The 18,995-nt window shown below is 39.6% G+C and overlaps 1 protein-coding gene across 4 annotated transcripts in view; it reads left to right on the top strand.

The window, feature by feature from the left end:
* The window catches only part of LOC141279368 (uncharacterized), a 55,920-nt gene extending 38,084 nt beyond the window's left edge, over positions 1-17,836 (top strand). For 2 of the 4 annotated variants that reach the window (XR_012333479.1, XM_073808650.1), the window contains 3 exons: positions 9,502-9,598; positions 12,516-12,556; positions 17,191-17,836. Coding sequence is in view for 1 of the 4 variants with exons in the window: in XM_073808650.1 (XP_073664751.1) it covers positions 9,502-9,598; positions 12,516-12,524 (106 nt within the window). In the remaining 3 variants the exon portion in view is untranslated. Of the gene's footprint in view, positions 1-53; positions 6,253-9,501; positions 9,599-12,515; positions 12,557-17,190 lie in introns of those variants that run through there. The other 2 variants (XR_012333481.1, XR_012333480.1) reach the window with 1 other exon arrangement.
* The last annotated feature ends 1,159 nt before the right edge of the window (positions 17,837-18,995 follow it).

Genomic DNA, 18,995 nt, shown 5'->3' with positions numbered 1-18,995 from the left:
CTTGCTTTCTTTCTTTTTTTCTTTCTTTCTTTTTTCCTCCCTTTTCTTCTAAGATGTGTCGCTGACAGGGTCTTGGTGCTCCAGCCAGGTGTCAGGCCTGTCCCTGTGAGGTGGGAGAGCCGAGTTTAGGACATTGGTCCACCAGAGACTTCCCGGTTCCACGTAATATCAAATATCAAGTGAAAGCTCTCGCAGAGATCTCCATCTCAACACCAAGACCCAGCTCCACTCAATGACCAGCAAGCTAAGTGCTGGATACCCTATGCCAAACAACTAGCAAGACAGGGACATAACCTCACCCATTAGCAGAGAGGCTGCCTAAAATCATAATAAGGCCACAGACACCCCAAAACACATCACCAGACGTGGACCTGCCCATCAGAAAGACAAGATCCAGCCTCATCCACCAGAACACAGGCACCAGTACCCTCCGCCAGGAAGCCTACACAACCCACTGAACCAACCTTAGCCACTGGGGACAGACACCAAAAACAACGGGAACTACGAACCTGCAGCCTGCAAAAAGGAGACCCCCCCAAACACAGTAAGATAAGCAAAATGAGAAGACAGAAAAACACACAGCAGATGAAGGAGCAAGGTAAAAACCCACCAGACCTAACAAATGAAGAGGAAATAAGCAGTCTACCTGAAAAAGAATTCTGAATAATGATAGTAAAGATGATCCAAAATCTTGGAAATAGAATAGAGAAAATACAAGAAACGTTTAACAAGAACCTAGAAGAACTAAAGAGCAAGCAAACAATGATGACCAACACAATAAATGAAATTAAAAATCCTCTAGAAGGGATCAATAGCAGAATAACTGAGGCAGAAGAACAGATAAGTGACCTGGAAAATAAAATAGTGGGAATAACTACTGCAGAGCAGAATAAAGAAAAAGAATGAAAAGAACTGAGGACAGCCTCAGAGACCTCTGGGACAACATTAAATGCACCAACATTTGAATTATAGGGGTCCCAGAAGAAGAAGAGAAAAAGAAAGGGACTGAGAAAACATTTGAAGAGATTATAATTGGAAACTTCCCTAATATGGGAAAGGAAATAGTTAATGAAGTCCAGGAAGCACAGAGAGTCCCATACAGGATAAATCCAAGGAGAAACACGCCAAGACACATATTAATCAAACTATCAAAAATTAAATACAAAGAAAAAATATTAAAAGCAGCAGGGAAAAACAACAAATAACACACAAGGGAATCCCCATAAGGTTAACAGCTGATCTTTCAGCAGAAACTCTGCAAGCCAGAAGGGAGTGGCAGGACATATTTAAAGTGATGAAGGAGAAAAACCTACAACCAAGATTACTCTACCCAGCAAGGATCTCATTCAGATTTGATGGAGAAATTCAAACCTTTACAGACAAGCAAAAGGTAAGAGAATTCAGCACCACCAAACCAGCTTTACAACAAATGCTAAAGGAACCTCTCTAGGCAGGAAACACAAGAGAAGGAAAAGACCTACAATAACAAGCCCAAAACAATTAAGAAAATGGGAATAGGAACATACATATCAATAATTACCTTAAAAGTAAAAGGATTAAATGCTCCAACCAAAAGACATAGACTGGCTGAATGGATACAAAAACAAGACCCATATATATGCTGTCTATAAGAGACCCACTTAGGACCTAGGGACACACACAGACTGAAAGTGAGGGGTTGGAAAAAGATATTCCATGCAAAAGGAAATCAAAAGAAAGCTGGAGAAGCCATTCTCATATCAGATAAAATAGACTTTAAAATAAAGACTATTACAAGAGACAAAGAAGGACACTACATAATGATCAAGGGATCGATCCAAGAAGATATAACAATTGTAAATATTTATGTACCCAACATAGGAGCACCTCAATACATAAGGCAAATGCTAACAGCCATAAAAGGGGAAGTCGACAGTAATACAATCATAGTAGGGGACTTTAACACCCCACTTTCACCAATGGACAGATCATCCAAAATGAAAATAAATAAGGAAACACAAGCTTGAAATGATACATTAAACAAGATGGACTTAATCGATATTTATAGGACATTCCATCCAAAAACATCAGAATACACTTTCTTATCAAGTGCTCATGGAACATTCTCCAGGATAGATCATATCTTGGGTCACAAATCAAGACTTGGTAAATTTAAGAAAATTGAAATTGTATCAAGTATCTCTTCTGACCACAATGCTATGAGACTAGATATCAATTACAGGAAAAGATCTGTAAAAAATACAAATACATGGAGGCTAAACAATACACTACTTAATAACTAAGAGATCACTGAAGAAATCAAAGAGGAAATCAAAAAATACCTACAGACAAATGACAATGAAAACATGATGATCCAAAACCTATGGGATGCAGCAAAAGCAGTTCTAAGAGGGAAGTTTATAGCAATACAAGCGTACCTCCAGAAACATCTCAAATAAACAATCTAACCTTACACCTAAAGGAACTAGAGAAAGAAGAACAAAAAAACCCCAAAGTTAGCAGAGGGAAAGAAATCATAAAGATTAGAGCAGAAATAAATAAAATAGAAACAAAGAAAACAATAGCAAAGATCAATAAAACTAAAAGCTGGTTCTTTGAGAAGATAAACAAAATTGATAAACCATTAGCCAGACTCATCAAGAAAAAGAGGGAGAGGACACAAATCAATAAGATTAGAAATGAAAAAGGAGAAGTTACAACAGACACCACAGAAATACAAAGCATCCTAAGAGACTACTACAAGCAACTCTATGCCGATAAAATGGACAACCTGGAAGAAATGGACAAATTCTTAGAAAGGTATAACCTTCCAAGACTGAACCAGGAAGAAACAGAAAATATGAACAGACCAATCACAAGTAATGAAATTGAAACTGTGGTTAAAAATCTTCCAACAAACAAAAGTCCAGGACCAGATGGCTTCACAGGTGAATTCTATCAAACATTTAGAGAAGAGTTAACACCCATCCTTCTCAAACTCTTCCAAAAAACTGCAGAGGAAGGAACACTCCCAAACTCAATCTACAAGGCCACCATCACCCTGACAACCAAAATCAGACAAAGATATTACAAAAAAAGAAAATTACAGACCAGTATCACTGATGAATATAGATGCAAAAATCCTCAACAAAAAAACTAGCAAACAGAATCCAACAACACATTAAAAGGATCATACACCATGATCAAGTGGGGTTTATCCCAAGGATGCAAGGATTCTTCAATATACACAAATCAATCAATGTGGTAAAACATATTAACAAATTGAAGAATAAAAACCATATGATCATCTCATTAGATGCAGAAAAAGCTTTTGACAAAATTCAACACCCATTTATGATAAAAACTCTCCAGAAAGTGGGCATAGAGGGAAGCTACCTCAATATAATAATGGCCATAAATGACAAACCCACAGCAAACATCATTCTCAATGGTGAAAAACTGAAAGCATGTCCTCTAAGATCAGGAACAAGAGAAGGACGTCCACTCTCACCACTATTATTCAACATAGTTTTGGAAGTCCTAGCCATGGCAATCAGAGAAGAAAAAGAAATACAAATTGGAAAAGAAGAAGTAAAACTGTCACTGTTTGCAGATGACATGGTACTATACATAGAGAATCCTAAAGATGCCACCAGAAAACTACTAGAGCTAATCAATGAATTTGGTAAAGTTGCAGGATACAAAATTAATGCATAGAAGTCTCTTTCATTCCTATACACTAATGATGAAAACTCTGAAAGAGAAATTAAGGAAACACTCCCATTTACCATTGCAACTAAAAGAATGAAATACCTAGGAATAAACCTACCTAAGCAGACAAAAGACCTGTATGCAGAAAACTATAAGACACTGATGAAAGAAATTAAAGATGATACGAACAGATGGAGAGATATACCATGTTCTTGGATTGGAAGAATCAATATTGTGACAATGACTATACTACCCAAAGCAATCTACAGATTCAATGCAATCCCTATGAAATTACCAATAGCATTTTTTACAGAACTAGAACAAAAAATCTTAAAATTTGTATGGAGACACAAAAGACCCCGAATAGCAAAAGCGGTCTTGAGGGAAAAAGACAGAGCTGGAGAATCAGACCTCCCTGAATTCAGACTATACTACAAAGCTACAGTAATCAGGACAATATGGTACTGACACAAAAATAGATATGTAGATCAATGACACAGGATAGAAAGCCCAGAGATAAACCCATGCACTTATGGCCAACTAATCTATGACAAAGGAGGCAAGGATATACAATGGAGAAAAGACAGTCTCTTCAATAAGTGGTGCTGGGAAAACTGGATAGCTACATGTAAAAGAATGAAATTAGAACATTCCCTAACACCATACACAAAAATAAACTCAAAATGGATTAAAGACCTAAATGTAAGACCAGACACTCTAAAGCTCTTAGAGGAAAACATCGGAAGAACACTCTTTGACATAAATCACAGCAAGATCTTTTTTGATCCACCTCCTAGAGTAATGGAAATAAAAACAAAAATAAACAAATGAGACCTAAGGAAATTTAGAAGCTTTTACAAAGCAAAGGAAACTACTAACAAGATGAAAAGACAACCCTCAGAATGGGAGAAAATATTTGCAAACGAATCAATGGACAAAGGATTAATCTCCAAAGTATATAAACAGCTCATGCAGCTCAATTTTAAAAAACAAACAACCGAATCCAAAAATGGGCAGAACACCTAAATAGACATTTCTCCAAAGAAGACATACAGATGGCCAGGAAGCACATGAAAAGCTGCTCAACATCACTAATTATTAGAAAAATGCAAATCAAAACCACAATGAGGTATCACCTCACACCAGTCAGAATGGGCATCATCAGAAAATCTACAAACAACAAATGCTGGAGAGGGTGTGGAGAAAAGGGAACCCTCTTGTACTGTTGGTGGGAATGTAAACTGATACAGCCACTATGGAGAACTGTATGGAGGTTCCTTAAAAAACTAAAAATAGAATTATAGTATGACCCAGCAATCCCACTACTGGGCATATACCCAGAGAAAACCATAATTCAAAAAGACACATGCACCCCAATGTTCATTGCAGCACTATTTACAATAGCCAGGTCATGGAAGCAACCTAAATGCCCATTGACAGACAAATGGATAAAGAAGTTGTGGTACATATATACAATGGAATATTACTCAGCCATAAAAAGGAATGAAATTGGGTTATTTGTAGAGACATGGATGAATCTAGAGACTGTCATACACAGTGAAGTAAGTCAAAAGAGAAAAACACATATCGTATATTAACACATATATGTGGAACCTAGAAAAATTGTACAGATGAACCGGTTTGCACGGCAGAAATTGAGACACAGATGTAGAGAAGAAACGTATGGACACCAAGGGGGGAAAGTGGCAGCGGGTAGAGGTGGTGGTGGGATGAATTGGGAGATTGGGATTGACATGTATACACTGATGTGTATAAAATGGATGACTAATAAGAACCTGCTGTATAAAAATAAATAAATAAAATTCAAACAAAAAAAATTACAAGTGAGTGCACCCTTTGAGACAATAATTTCATTTTGGGGAACTTATTTTAAGGCTGTACTCCCCAATGTGTGAAATGACGATGGACAAAGGTATTCATTGCAACAATTTTTATGCTAGCGAAGATTGAAAACAGATAAAATGTACATCATTAAATAAAGTTCAAACAAAACTTCCCTAGGAATGCGGAAGCTTTTATGTACTAAAACAGAAATATTTCCTAGATGGATTAGAAAAGGAAGAGGCGAAACTGCATTGTTATCTGTTTTAAGTTTAGAGAAGAAACACCAGGAGATATTTCACATTCCTATGTATTATCAACATAATGAGTATCTCTGGAAGGATATACAATTCGCTAATAATAGTAGTTACCTATTGGGAGAGTGTGGGAATTGAACAGATAAGGGAAGGACAGAAAGAAGATTTTCTCTGTACTTCAAAAAATTTTTCAAATCATGTGAATGTATTACATATTCAATAAAGTAAATATATAATCTCACTCCCAGAAAAAAAATATATAACCCATGCCTAAGTCATAAATATATATGCCACCCCTAATAAAATGGAAAACATCTCAAATGTCAGTTTTTGTTTGAATTTTATAGTTGGAATTTTAGATGATTTTAATAGAGTTATGCATGTATGCATATGCACACATATTCACACACACATGCATATATATATGTAGGTACTGAGAAGGAAGAAGAGCATCCTTTGACATCCAGGAACTGACCTGGTACTACCAGCTGGTAGTACTATTGGTACTACTACTATTGGTACTACTGCTATGAGCTGGCCTGACAGCTAGGTCTTAATGTTCTCCTGTTGGACATGAACTATTTCACAGACCATCAACATCAGGCGAGGCCACTCTGTGACCACGATACATCAACACAAAAACAAGACCACTTCATAATCATGTCTGAACACAGACAAAACGTTAACAGTATGCAAGCCATAAAATGCCACATATCCGCCTATCCTGACTAATGTGAATGATGCTGCTTTAGCTTTGCTCTAATCTGTCCTTCTAATAAATAAGATTTATTGAGATACTCAATGATAGAATTGTCCCCACTTTCTAACAGCCTGGGTGAACCCTGTCTTCTTTGTACCCTCCTCAAAATCATCCAACCAGAGCTCAGGTCCTAAATGAGTCCTTTCTAACACCCTCTTACTGAGGTGCCCTGCAGTTCCCCATGGTATATGTTCTCTCCTGCTGCAACGAGTTATAAACCAAACTTGTTCAACTACAGGAGTGTTCTTGATGGTATTTGGCTGAAGAGCATTGACAAAATATATGAATAAAGCTTAAATAATCTCCAGTTTAGCCTGGCATTTACACATTAGACTCTACTACAGGCAAACCTGGATTCAAACCTGTCACTAGCCCAGTCAGCCCCAAACCACCAGGGACAAGCATGCAGGTGACAAAGTCAGGTAAAATGACTCCTTACTATGAGGGAGACTGCACACCAAAGGAGCTATGGGGCAGGAAAATATAGAATTATTGTGGGATTTGAGGAAAGGGCAGAATTTTAGGTGTAACTGAGGGAAGCAGTGTTCTGATTAGGCTTAGAGTGAAACAGGGCTATTTGTAAATGGGTGAACATCAGTTTAGGACTGCTAATGGACCAAGGGTCCTGTTTCCTTGGATATTACAAAGTTAAGGTAGATATGGATTGTTGTATCCAGAACTCGTCTGAAACTCTCACCTAGGTTGAAAATCAAGGCAGTCTCTCTGTATCAAAGCGACTAAGAACCTCTAGGCAAAAATAGGGTGTTTCTTTTTTACTGGTATAATTTCAAACAACGACGTTTTGGATACTCTGTGATTTTAGAAAACAAGGTTTTTCAGTGAGTAAGAAAGCAGTGGTCCCTCTAGAAGGGGATCATTTGTAACACTTTATGGTTACCGTGTATCCTTAAGAGAAACAATAATTCTTGCCAACTTTGCAGCTAGCTTTATCTGTGTCCGTCCCCCCAACCCCCAACTTGCCTGCCAACTTGATGAATGGCAGGACAGTCTTCTACTTCCTCAGATTCCATCTGTGCCTCTTACTATGTACTTTCACCCAGGTAGCTTGACCTCTTATACTTCAGTTACCTCCCGTGTAAACTGGGGATACCTACTATATAGGGTTAATATTTAAATGAGATAATGTTTGTAAAGAGTCCAACATGTTACACGGATATAGTGCATACTCAAAAAAAAAAAAATCGTCTGTCACCATAGAGATAGACTTTCTGGGTCAGATAAGTTGTTTCTCCTGGTCTAGAATATAAAATGAAATCCTGTCTTATGAGAGTCTGTTAGAGTTCATCCTGTTGTATGATACTCCATTTATTGAGCGCCTATACTGTTGGGGGCAATCAGGAGAGAAGCTTCATAACACAAGGAGGAGTTCAGCCCTTTTTTAGAGCCAGCAATGCAGCCTGAAAGGTGAAGAGTTTAAGACTCAGGGAAATTATGGATGCAGGATTCTTTTTATTTTCTTCCAGTTTTACTGAGACATAATTGACATATAACATTGTATTCATTTTAGGTGTACAACATAAACATCAGTGTTCTGATTAATAGCGGTTTAGCGTACCCTTGAGGTCCAATAGCTACTAGAACTTACATGATGTGCTGTTGTAAGTTGTAATGATGTGTTGTTGAAAGAAAGAGAGAGAGGAGGGAGGGAGGGAGGAAGGGAGGGAGGAAGGGAGGGAGGGAAGGAGGAGAAAGGAGGGAGGGAGACTATAAACACAAGCCCAGAGACGGATTTTCTTCATGATGTGCCAGAGGACAAAGCACTTCTGAGCTGTAAGGACTGATAAACATGTATTTGATCCTACCTGTAGCATTTCTGAACCACTTTATCTTGGGCATCTTCTCAGACTTTTGATCTTTTTCTTTCTGTCCTGAACTGTACATAATTAACTCTGGATGTCTGGCCATCTAATCCTCTAGTCCTAGCCATATTGAAGTGTAGCCAGTAAAGAGTACAAAATACATCATGACCATTTAGTATAAGAGTGTCAGTCTCTGAATATACATCCTTGAAGAAAGCTTGTCAAGAAAAAAAAAATCTTCTTTCAGCCTTAAAAATGTCATATCCTTTGACTTAGTAAAAATGTATCTGAAGGAAAGAATTCCAATTATGCAAAAGCTTTTATGACAAAATATTTACCAAAACATTATTTATAATGGTGGAAAATTGGTAACAATCTAAAGATACAACAGTAGAAGGTCTATTAATTACAGTACTTCAACTGGATGGGCTACTATGCAGTCATTTTTTAAAATGATATTTCTGAATATAAGCCCCTAGAAAAATGTTTCCATAAAATTTTTGTTTAAGATGCAGAAAATAGGTCTTCCTGGTGGCACAGTGGTTAAGAATCCACCTGCCAATGCAGGGGACACGGGATCGAGCCCTGGTCCGGGAAGATTCTACATGCCGCGGAGCAACTAAGCCCGTGCGCCACAACTACTGAGCCTGTGTTTTAGAGCCCGCAAGCCACAACTACTGAGCCCGCGTGCCACAACTACTGAAGCCTGTGCACCTAGAGCCTGTGCTCCACAGCAAGAGAAGCCACTGCAATGAGAAGCCTGTGCACCGCAACGAAGAGCAGCCCCTGCTTGCCGCAACTAGAGAAAGCCCGCGCACAGCAACGAAGACCTAATGCGGCAAAAAATAAATAAATAAAAATTTAAAAAAATAATAAAATGCAGAAAATAAAATAGGATATACAATACGGTCCAACAACAACCAAATCTAGGCTTAAAAAAAAGATGGGAAGGAAATAGACAAAAATGTTAATAGGGGTTGTCTTTGGTTGTGGGAGTATGGAGAGGGCTGAGATTACTGTCCCTCATTCTTTCCACATGTTGGTATTTTTGCAACTTTTTTTGTAATGAGCACACTATATTTTCCTCTTGATGTTTCTTCATCTGTTCTTATTATCCTTACATAATTCTTAGAGCCCTGAGCAATAGCACCCTCAAGGAGCTGTGCTGTGGAGGAGCGAGTACAATACTAAAGAAACAGAGACTAGAACTCACCAACCTAGGAACTCAGGTAGGATGCATCCAAAGCTAACTAATGTCAGACATTGTTTTTCATGTGAAATTTTAATTTGCTTAGAATTTTTTAAAGTTACTGTAACTCCAACTTCCAGAGGGAGTTGGAAGGGAAGTCCCTAGACAACAACTATGTAGCAGGCTTATAAAACAACACAACTAGATTGGAGGTGTATGAGAACAGAGGGCTCCAGAAGGAGTATCTCTAGGAAAGCATGGAGACCATGCGTTGTCTGATATGTTTGACTCTATAGAAGCCTATAATAAGAAGCTGTTGGAGTATATGGGAAGAATTAGCAATAGATATATAGAAAATTGAGCAAATTAGAAGATGAGACAGTTATTAAATCTGGAAGAAACAGAAATATATGTAAGAAAGGAAACATAATTTATGTATGATATATGCTTCAATAGTAAATTATGCTTAGTCATATTGAATTAACTTGCTTACACAATTATATGGGAGGAGTGGAAGAAGAGAATGGTTGAAGAATGCTGAATCTCTGTCTGCCATAATTACAAAATAATAACGACTGAAACAGATAAATCGAGAAATAACCATCTTACCACACTATTTAGGACTATGGAGTGGAGGACCAGAAGAACAATTAAAATAGTTGGAAAAAAAAAAGCTGCTCTGAGGAGCAGGATTGGGGAGCAAAGAGGGATGGGATAGGAATGGGGACATTATAACCCTTTTAGAATTTCATTATTTGACTTTTTAACCTCACGCAGCCATTTTTAAAAAGGTTTTATTTTGATTTTTAAATTAACCACAAAACCATAATGAGATATTACCTCATACTCATTACGATGGCTACTGTAAAATGAACAAAAACAAAATCAGAAAATAACAAGTGTTGGGACTTTCCTGGTGGCGCAGTGGTTAAGACTCCATGCTCCCAATGCAGGGGGCCTGGATTCAATCCCTGGTCAGGGAACTAGATCCCACATGCATGCTGAAACTAAGAGTTCACATGCCACAACTAAGGAGCCTGGGAGCCGCAACTAAGGAGCCTGTGAGCCACAACTGAGACCTGACACAACCAAATAAATAAATAAATAAAATAACAAGTGTTGATGAGGATGTGGAGAAATTGGAACCCTTGTGCACTGTTGGTAGGAATGTAAAATAGTGCAGCACTATGGAAAACAGTATGACAGTTCCTCCAAAAAATTAAAAATAGAACTACCATATGATCCAGCAATTCTACTTCTGGGTATATACCCGAAAGAATTTAAAGCACGGTCTCAAAGAGATATTTGTATATGCATGTTCATAGTAGCAGTATTCACAATAGCCAAATGAGGGAAGCAACCCGTGTGTCCATGAATAGATGAAGGGATAAACAAAATGTGCTACATACATACAATTGTATGTTATTCAGCCTTAAAAAGCAAAGGAATTCTGACACATGCTACAACATGGATGAACCTTGATGACATTATACTAAGTGAAATAAGCCAGTCACAAAACGATAAACACTTTTGTATGATTACACTTATATGAGGTTCCTAGAGTAATCAAATTCATAGAGATGGAAAGCAGAAAGGTGATTGATAGGAGCTGGAAGGAAGAGGAATGGGAAGTTGTTCTTTAATGAATATAGAGTTTCAGTTTTGCAAGGTGAAAAGAGTTCTGGAGGTTGGCTGCACAACAGTGTGAATATACTTAATGCCACTGACCTATATACTTAAAAATGGTTAAGATGGGGACTTCCCTGGTGGTGCAGTGGTTAAGAATCCACTGCCAATGCAGCCAAGACAATGAGAAGCCCGTGCATCGCAACGAAGAGTAGCCCCCACTCGCCTCAACTAGAGAAAGCATGTGCACGGCAACGAAGACCCAACGCAGCCATAAATAAATAAATAGATAAATTTATTTAAAAAATGGTTAAGATGAAAAAAAAAAATGGTTAAGATGGTAAATTTCATGTTATGTGTATTTTACTGCAATTTAAAAAAATTGTAAATTAACCAAAGTAGTTGGAATTCAGACTACATATGACTATGGTATGTGCTCTGCTATTATACTCTCTTGTGGGTGTAATAATCTTTAGCTGAGCTCTGCAATGCAACTGCACATCTTAAGATATCAAGAAATGATAAACATAGCCCAAGAGAACATAATATATTTTTCCTTTTAAGATTAAGTGATGAATACGGCTTACAACACCTGACTAAATTTAGAATATAAAAGGAGGTAGTTTTGGTCATCCTAACTAATGCCTAGAAACTGGCTTGACATCAAGCCAAAATCAATGTCAAATTAATTAATGTATACATTCCATATTTATTCAGCAAGTGTTAATTGAGCACTGACTATGTGCCAGGCACTGTACTAGACAATGAAACTACCTTGTAATTCATGAGCCAACTTCAGAAAGAGAAAGGGATGAAGTCAGGAAGAGCAGAGTCTGAGCCCCTACTGGGTACCAAGCACTATGCCAGCTTTTTTTTTTTAAGACTTATTTATTATTTATTTTATTTTAGTTTAGTTTTGGCTGCATTGGGTCTTAGTTGCGGCACGTGGGATCTTTGTTGAGGCATGTGGGATCTTCGTTTTGGTGTGTGGGCTTCTCTCTAGTTGTGGCCTGTGGGTTTTTCTCTCTCTAGTTGAGACGCGCAAGCTCAGAAGTTGTGGCGTGCAGGTTTCTCTCTCTAGCTGAGGTGCATGGGCTTAGTTGCCCTGCGGCATGTGGGATCTTAGTTCCCTGACCAGGGATCGAACCCCGTCCCCTGCATTGCATGGCAGATTCTTTACCACTGGACCACCAGGGAAGTCCCTATGCCAGCTTTATACACATTATCTCCACTAAGCTGCACACGATGGTGTGTTTTTCATTAGCTGTCAAGCTGTAAGCAAATCACTTTTATGAAATAAGCTTCCTGAATGTCTATGATATTTTTTCCAGTCAACATAGAATGGATTTGTCTATTATTGAAGAATACATATGTAAGTATACCCCATCTTTCAAATCACATTTACTTAAAAACCTTTCTAGTTGACAATTTCTGCTTTAATAACTTTTCTTTGCAATTCCCACCCCCAGCTCCTCCTGAACTCCCATAGCCCAATGTTTATACATTCTTTTTCACAATTTTCTGCTCTATAGTTTTGAGTCTCCTTTTCATATTCCCACTGGATTGCAGGGGTCGGGGTTGATGTGTTCACTACAAGTGTCTAATCTCACACAGACCAACTAACTGTTCCAGTTTGCCCCAGGACTGAACAGATTCTCGGGTTGTGATTCAGTTTTTTGGGGTTTTTTTTCTCATTTGTAATTTTAATCGAAGCATTGCTATTCATTTTTAAAAGTCTTTCCTTATAAGCACCAAATTTTAATATCTATGTCAAGTTTGGGGGGAAAGAAACTCCATCAACAACTTCCCTCCAGAAGAAAACAATGATGTTCATTCCTCCAAACAACCAAATTCAAAGTCTACCAAAACAGAAACAAACAAACAAAAAGCCCACACAGAAAAACAAAGACAAAAATCACATTCTAGGGGTTCAGTGCATTTAGCAGCCTTCACTGTGCTGTCTAATCATCCTTCAGCTGACTTTCAAAAAAATAACAGTCTAGCTCATCAAAATATACACTTTCCATTTGATTTTTAAATTAAAAAAATAATTAAAAAAAGAAAACTTGAAGGGATTCACAATCAATTGTCTGACTCGCTTCGATGTCATGTACAGCCTACGAAGGTCAGGAAGGCTATTTGCAGCACACAGGGTTAGGGGAAATTGATTTTCAAGGTTTAGCTTTCTTCCAAACAGTGTAAAATACCCACAACTCCAAGTATGAAGGGACATAGACAATCTCCTTTGAGAATTCCACAGAACAATACAGGCACCGCAGCTGTTCTTCATAGAGTGACAGGGCTTCTGTCAAATTGACACAGTTCCCCTGTGTAAAATATTTCCCATCCTGTTTCAATACTTTCATTGAGAGGTCAAGAATCAGTCTGAGATGGGCCTTCCCTCGTGGTGCAGTGGTTAAGGATCCGCCTGCCAATGCAGGGCACACGGTGTTCGAGCCCCGGTCCTGGAGGATCCCACATGCCACAGAACAACTAAGCCCATGCGCCGCAGCTACTGAGCCTGCGCTCTAGAGCCCGCGAGCCACAATTACTGAAGCCCTAGCACCTAGAGCCCGTGATCCGCAACAAGAGAAGCCAGTGCAACGAGAAGCCCGTACACAGCAGCAAAGAGTAGCCCCCGCTCGCTGCAACTAGAGAAAGCCCACGCACAGCAACGAAGACCCAATGCAGCCATAAAGAAAGAAAGAAAGTTAGTCTGAGAAACTCCCACGTGGAATCTTCTTCCAGAGATGTGTATATTGGAACAGCTGTCAAATCATTATGTGATTCAGTTTTAAAACCGAGAAAGTACTTGGCAAACTCACTTTTAGCAGTTTAAGTCCCATGTTCTGGGAACCCCCTTGGTCCTGAGGTTGGGGTCATCCTAACTCTCAGCTTTCTCTTCTCATTGTCTATCTTGATCTTGTGAGTGTGTGTTGATATATTTATATAAAGTCAAGCGCTCAGCAGAGCGGGAGAGAGCTGAGCTGCCAGATGTTCAGAGTGCTCCATTAAAGCAACAGGCTAAAATGAAAGTAAGAGTCAAGCCTTTCATCACTTACTGTGATAGTATAAGCAAGAGGCTAAAACAGAGAAAGTTTTGACTCCATCTGCTTGCATTTTCCCTCATGGAACATTGCAGGTCAGGTGGATCAGCACAGATATGGGGTCGGGGTGGGGGGGTAAGGGGGATTATAGGAGGGCTAGGAATGGTAAAGCACTGAGTACTGAGTCAGAGTGGAAAAGTACTAGTACTGAGTGAGAAGGGAGAAAGTGTCTTCATGGCCTCTCCCTCCCTCCTCTCCCACCAATAAGGAAGCCTAAGCAGAGGCCCCGAGGAAAGTCCTAATGAAAGAGACCTCCAAGTGTAGGCTCCTGGTCTAGAAATGCAGATATGTAAGACCATGGGTGGTCAGAGAGGGTCCTGAGTCCTTGAGTAAAACTCCCTTCAGAGGCTGCAGCGTACTGCCTGTGCAATTCTAGTGGGGGCAGTATTCACCTGTGAGACTTGCCAAGTAAAGCCTTTGTAATTGCCTACACCTGGGCCTGAAAAAATTACATGTAGGTTTTTGGCCAGGAGCTGGAATATATCTCTCTTCCTCTACAACCCAATAGAAAAATGGACAACGATTATGATCAAATGGTCCACACAGAAGAAGAAATGTTAAATGATTCTTAAATACATGGAATGATGTTCAATCTCACTTATAAGAGAAATGCAAATTAAACCTGCATGGAGATAATAATTTTTCACTTAACACACTGTGATCCTAAAGGAATGGGGAAACAGATACTCCTGTTGTAGGAGGGCATATATACTGGTACTGCCTCTACAGAGAGCAATTTCACAACTTCAATCAAAATTACAGATTCAGGGACTTCCCTGGTTGTCCAGTGGTTAAGACTCCGTGCTCCCAATGCAGGAGGCCTGGGTTTGATCCCTGGTCAGGGAACTAGATCCCGCGTGCTGCAACTGAAAGGTCCCGCACGCAGCAGCGAAGATCCTGAGTGCTGCAACTAAGATCCACCACAGCCAAATTAAAAAAAAAAAAATTACAGATTCAGGTATCTTTGACCAGTAAATACATTCTAGGAATTTATCCTGCATATAGGCCCACACCTGTGGGAAATGACAGATACACAAGTCTTTATTCCTTGCCATTCATTTTTTTTTCTTAATTTTAAAATATTAATTTATTTGATTGTGCCAGGTCTCAGTTGTGGCGTGCGGGATCTTTAGTCGTGGCATGTGAACTCTTGGTTGTGGCATGTGGGGTCTAGTCCCTTGACCAGGGATCGAACCTGGGCCCCCTGCATTGTGAGTGCAGAGCCTTAGCCACTGGACCACCAGGAAAGTCCCCCATTCATTGCTTACAATAGCAAAAGATTGGAAACCAACTAACAGTTATGGACTGGTAAAACAAAAATACAATACATCCATACACAGAAATACTGTGCAGCCATTAAGAAGATATATCATTATGTTTTAGAAGCAAATGTGGGGCCTTCCTGGTGGTGCAGTGGTTAAGAATCTGCCTGCCAATGCAGGGGACATGGGTTCGAGCCCTGGTCTGGGAAGATCCCACCTGCCGCGAGGCAGCTACGCTCGTGCGCCACAACTACTGAAGTCCACGTGCCTAGAGCCCGTGCTCCGCAACAAGAGAAGCCACCACAATGAGAAGCCCATGCACTGCAATGAAGAGTAGCCCCTGCTCACCCCAACTAGAGAAAGCCCACGTGCAGCAACGAAGACCTAACACAGCCAAAAATAAAAAATAAAATAAAAAATAAATGTGGAAAAATATGTAGTGTATACACAGTTTGTGTGATAATATGGGGAAATAACACATATATTTTTTGTTTGTGTATAGAAGGATACATAAGAAGCTAATAGCATTGGTTTTTAGGGAGAGAACTAGGTCTCTGGTAACAGTAATGGAAAGACACATTTCGTTGTATACTATTTTACACCTTTGGAATCATTTTGACTGTAAATCAAAATTTAAACAACAACAACAAGCAAACAAACCAACCACAAAAACATGGGCTCTGGTATCAGACTGCCTGGGTTTAAACCTTTCTCCATCACTTACTGGTTGTGTGACCTCAGGCAAATTACTTAACTTTATGTTTCTTTCCACATCTACAAAATGGGTATAATGATAGCACTGATTTCAGAGAGTTGTTGTGAGAATTAAAGGAGATCACACGGGTCAAATATTTATTTATTTAAATTAATTTTATTTAGTATTTTTATTTTTGGTTGCATTGGATCTTTGTTGCTGTGCGCAGACTTTCTCTAGTTGTGGCGAAGGGGGGCCACTCTTCGTTGCGGTGCGCAGGCTTCTCATTGCTGTGTCTTCTCTTGTTGTGGAGCATGGGCTCTAGGAGGGCGGGCTTCAGTAGTTGTGGCACTTGGGCTCAGTAGTTGTGGCTCGCGGGCTCTAGAGCGCAGGCTCAGTAGTTATGGCACACGGGCTTAGTTCCTCCGCGGCAGGTGGAATCTTCCCGGACCAGGGCTTGAACCCGTGTCCCCTGCATTGGCAGGCGGATTCTTAACCACTGCGCCACCAGGAAAGCCCAAGGGTCAAATATTTAGATCAGTGGCAGAGACTGGAGCAAGACTTTCAGGTCTCAAATGCCAGCTCCACCCCTCCCAGGTTGTGTGACCTTGGGCAAATTATTCAACCTCACTTTTCCTCAGTTTCTTCATTTGGAAATGGGGAGAATAATCAGATTGTGTGAAGATTAAATTAGTTAATAGTTATAAAGTACTTACAACTGCATTTGGAATATATTAAGTGCTATATAAGTATTCGCTGAATATTAGATATTTATTTAACACAAATATTAGTTATTATGGTTAGCCATTATCCAACACTGTTGAAATAAACTCTACTTAGGTTACTTTTCAGAATTATCTTACCTACCCTCAACCTTGCTCCTCTCCTATCTGTAATTCTACAAATACACTGCATCTGTTATTTGTTCATATTATTCTCACAGTCTGGAATGCCAGTTCCAACCATGACTGACTGAAGAATGCTTAACTGTCCTTCAAGATACAATTCAACGATCTCTTCCTCCCTGAAGGTGGCTGCTGTCTCCTATTAGCTGCCCCATCACAGATCTCTAGTCTGACCCTTCCCTGCTCTCACTGCCTCTTGTCCTGCCTCAGACCAGCAGGCAGAGCAGGCAACAATTCGTGCTTGTGGGAATAAATGGGTAAATGGAATACTGACGTTTTCAAGGGAATTCAAAAAAGTGTAAGTTTTCTGTTGTGACATGTATTAAGTTCATTTTTATGCCCTAAATTCTCAGAGAGGAAAGAAAGAGCTGTTCACGGACACTTAATGGAAGGTGGAAATAGAATACTTTGGAAATTAGAAGGGTTTTTTTTTAGTGTTTTTTTGGGGAGGTGTGTTGTTTTGGTTTGGTTTTTGCCTTTAATTAACATGGACCTGGCTCCCCCTGCTGGATCTAGAGTAAAACGTGGGTGGACTTGGAGAGTATTATACTTAGTGAAATGTCACAGACAAATACTATATGATATTACTTATATATGGAATCTAAAAAATAAAACAAACTAGTGAATATAGCAAAAAAGAAATAGACTCACAGATATAGAGAACAAACATGATTACTGTCAAGGAGCGGGAAGGGGGGAGGGGCAAGATAGGGGTAGGGGATTAAGAGATACAAACTACTATGTATAAAATAAATAAGCTACAGGGATTTCCCTGGTGGTTCAGTGCATAAGACTCCACGCTCCCAATACAGGAGGCTCGGGTTCGATCCCTGGTCGGGGAACTAGATCCCCCATGCATGCCGCAGCTAAAAGATCCCGCATGCTGCAACTAAAGACCCCACATGCCACAACTAAGACCAGCATAGCCTAAATAAATAAATAAATACTTTAAAAAAGCTACAGGGCTTCCCTGGTGGCGCAGTGGTTGAGAGTCCGCCTGCCGATGCAGGGGATACAGGTTCGTGACCCGGTCCGGGAAGATCCCACATGCCACGGAGCAGCTAGGCCCATGAGCCATGGCCGCTGAGCCTGCATGTCCAGAGCCTAAAAAATAAGCTACAAGAGTATATTGTACAGGGACTTCCCTGGTAGACTTCCCTGGTGGTGCAGTGGTTAAGAATACTCCTGCAAATGCAGGGAACACGGGTTCAAGCCCTAGTCCAGGAAGATCCCACATGCTGCGGAGCAACTAAACCCGTGCGCCACACTACTGAACCTGTGCTCTAGAGCCCATGAGCCACAACTGCTGAAGCCCGTGTGCCTAGAGCCTGTGCTCTGCAACAAGAGAAGCCACCGCAATGAGAAGCCTGTGCACCGCAGTGAAGAGTAGCCCCCGCTCGCCGCAACTAGAGAAAGCCTGTGCGCAGCAATGAAGACCCAAGGCAGCCAAAAAAAAATAAAATAATAAAAAATTTATTTAAAAAAAACTGATTTGGGACCCTTCTCCTTTAAGAAAAAAAAAAGAATATATTGTAGAGTACAGAGAATATAGCCAATATTTTATAATAGCTATAAATGAAGTATATAACATTTAAAAATTGTGAATCACTATGTTGTATACCTGAAACTTGTATAATATTGTACATCAACCATACTTAAATTTAAAAAGTCAATTCATTTCTGTAAAGGCAGAGGAAACAAAACTCATAGCATATTTAAAATAGTACCGAGAGCTTTCATCAAGGCTCTTATTACAGATGGCATAGTTGCAGCTATCCCCGTAATGACTGGCTACATAACAATTACAGTTACCTCATGTATTTGGAGGGAGAGGTGTGGCTTT

The sequence above is a fragment of the Tursiops truncatus genome, chromosome 8 (genome assembly GCF_011762595.2).
Source record: "Tursiops truncatus isolate mTurTru1 chromosome 8, mTurTru1.mat.Y, whole genome shotgun sequence".
NCBI lineage: Eukaryota > Metazoa > Chordata > Mammalia > Artiodactyla > Delphinidae > Tursiops > Tursiops truncatus.
Note: the sequence above shows the minus strand (reverse complement) of the source record. Positions and strands in the feature narration are given on the sequence as shown.